The sequence below is a fragment of the Arachis ipaensis genome, chromosome B05 (assembly GCF_000816755.2).
Source record: "Arachis ipaensis cultivar K30076 chromosome B05, Araip1.1, whole genome shotgun sequence".
Classification (NCBI taxonomy): domain Eukaryota; kingdom Viridiplantae; phylum Streptophyta; class Magnoliopsida; order Fabales; family Fabaceae; genus Arachis; species Arachis ipaensis.
In genome coordinates, this window is record NC_029789.2 from 47470449 (window position 1) to 47473498 (window position 3050).

Here is a 3050-nt window from a genome sequence, read left to right on the forward strand (position 1 = left end):
CGTTTTTGGTGCCATCACCAGGGAATCAATTTCGAACAACAATTCACAACCTAAGTAACAATTTCGCATACCATATGTCTCATGCTTATAGGATATCTTAATGATATGTATTGCATGATCGTTTCTGTGCTTTCATTTTAGGAAATGTTCACACTTAACTTGAAATATTGAGACTGATCACCTTAATAATGATTGTTTGGTGTGAATAGGGCTATAATGAGACCACGGAGACAGAGTGCGCGGAAAAAAACCCTAGTGATAACCGAGAGAGAGATCAGGAAACGTTTATGGCTACGATGAACACTGTAGCTGATGCAGTGCGTGAGGCTGCAATGGCTGCTGCTAGGGCTGTTGAGCGTCTTGGAGTGAGAAATGGAAATGAAAATGAAAATGGAGAGGATAATGGGAACAATGAGGCTGATCCAGCGCATCCTGATAAACCCATGACCCTTGCTACTTTTCTGAAAGTGAATCCACCTAAGTTCAAAGGTACACTCATTGCGACTGATGCCGACAACTGGTTCCGAGGTATCGAGCGATCACTGCGAGCACAACATGTTCCGGAAGGCCAACATGTAGAGTTTTCTACCTATATGCTCGAAGGAGAGGCTGAGTATTGGTGGCAGGGGATACAGCGACTGCTGCAACAAAATGAAGGTGACATTCCTTGGGATACCTTTAGGGACAAATTCTATAAGAAGTATTTTCCGAGAGCGGCACGTGACGCTAAGGAGATAGAGCTTATGCAACTGAAGCAAGAGGATATGACTATTGCTGAGTACGCCCGTAAGTTCGATGACTTGTGCCGTTTCTCCAAGATTTGTCAAGGGAACCCGGCCGACTTTGAGGAATGGAAGTGTCTGAAGTTTGAAGGAGGACTCCGAGAAGAACTGATGAATTCTGTTGTTCCGCTAGAGATACGAAATTTTGCTGAACTGGTGAATAAAAGTAAACTAGTGGAAGAATGTTCGAAGAAGGCGGCGATAGCTCGAGCAGATCGTAGGGAGGCCTCACGAAGAGACCTTATTCAGAATTTAGCCCCTCAAGGTCGCAACTTTAAAGCCAATGATCAATATCGGCGCCAAAATAGGAATCAACGGAATGGTGATTTTCTTGCTCGCAACAACAACAACAACCATAACTATAATCTAGGACAGGAACGAGGAGGTCAATCTCAGGGTATTTCGATATGCTCAAGGTGTGGGAAAGATCATGGTAATAGACCTTGTCAGTATGGAACAAACAATTGTTATACTTGCGGAGAACCTGGACATATGGCCAGGGCTTGCCCAAATAGGTTTGTTCAAGATCCAGTCAGAACCCAAATATTAGGACGAATATCTACCATGACTGTTGATGATGCTCTGTACTCAGACTCCGTGATCCAAGGTTAATGTTATGTTAAGACTTGCTCTTTAAATGTACTATATAATAAGGGTATAATATATTCCTTCCCTTCATTAACTATTGCGCATAATTTTGGAATTCGAAGATAAGGTAAGGGACGATTATCCGAGCCTGTTTACAGGTAAAGGAAATTTTGAGGGAAAAATTTTCTTTTAGGAGGGTAGAATGTAACAACCCTAATTNNGTTTGAGTTGTGTGATTATGATATGGTTTGGCTGTGCTTGAAATTGATTGTTTGTATGAGTAATTCTTATTGAAATTTTGGGAAAAAATTGATGAAATTTGATGAAATTCAAGCTATGAATGTGTGTTCTTGTGGCTGCCGGAAAATGAAACCCTAGAGCTTAAATTGAGGTTCAATTTGTGTTAAAATCATATAGAAAAGATGGGGTTTTAGTGGCTGGAAATTTATTTTGAATTTTGGTAAAAATCGGTTGCTGAAAAGACTGAAAAACGGGTAAAAACAGAGAAAGAATCTGAAGAATTTACGAAAAACACGAAGAACACTTTGAGTGTGGTGAAGAACATTGAAGAACACCTTTTAGATCTTAGAAAGGGCAAGGAAGTTAAATTTTTGGTGTTTAAGGGGTTATTTTGTAATTTCCAAAAGTTAGGGTGATAAACTTGAGTTGCGACTAGGGTTAGGTATTATATGAAAAGTTAAACTGTTTCAGTATTGACTTAATGAACCTATACTTGGGACAAGCGAACTATTCATACCGAAATTTACATAAACTTTAAATACATACGTTAAGCAGAGAAATCAGAGCAGAGTAGAAAAATACAGAAAACAGAGTAACCAGAGTAAAGTAAAGAAATAAAGAGAAAAAGAGTAATATAGATACAAATGAAAAGAGTAATCAGAGAAGAGAAAAAAAGATACAGAGAACAGAGTAATTAAAACAGAGTAAAGAGATACAGAGATCTCAAATGAGCGGCTATTATTATATGCGCATTTATTTAGGAACGGAAAATCGTATTCGGAAAATCGGGATTACTCGTGACCGGATAAATGTCGGGATTGCGGGCAGCTAACCGACACATGAGCTCATGGCCTACGCTAGGGCTAGACATGCATCATTCTTGTCTGCGCATCATTCTTTGTGGCATTCTTTCTTGTGTGTGATCTATTTCTTTATGTTTGTCTGCTTGTATGCTATTTCTGTGTTTTATTTTCTTGTATTCTTTTGTTTGTGTTCTGCTTTCTGTTGTCTCTACTTTCTCTTTCTGTCTTTATCTTCTGTTTACTGCTTCGCTATATTATGTTATTCGTCTACTAATCGACCCCAAATAAATGAACATAACTAATAACCCCGACCCTACTAAGAACTCCCCAGTTCTTACCCCTTCTCTCTCCCTTCCCCCTTCAGATTGAAGCATAAGTACCCTTCCGTAGTTCGCTGACGATCGTTCACAAAAAGGATTCCACTCTAAATAGTTTTCTGAGTCTAGAGTGAACTCCGTTACCTGTTTATATGTATATACTATGAGGCCAGCCAACGTCTACACCCCGCTTTTCTACAAACTTTAGCCTAAGTCCTCCGTACGATGTTGCTGTTATGTGGCCACTCGATGAAGTACTTGAGAGACGCTCTTTGATGACATATGATCGTGCAGAGGAGTAGCAGATGATGTTCTACCTT

General features: G+C 39.6%; 1 protein-coding gene across 1 annotated transcript; it reads left to right on the forward strand.

Moving 5' to 3' along the window:
• On the forward strand, positions 288–1394 carry LOC107640566. The gene has a single exon (XM_016344080.1). The coding sequence runs from the start codon at positions 288–290 to the stop codon at positions 1392–1394; it is 1107 nt and encodes a 368-aa protein (XP_016199566.1).

Excerpts from the sequence above, each read along its gene's own strand:
- LOC107640566 (XM_016344080.1), top strand. The coding sequence starts at position 288 with ATGGCTACGATGAACACTGTAGCTGATGCAGTGCGTGAGGCTGCAATG.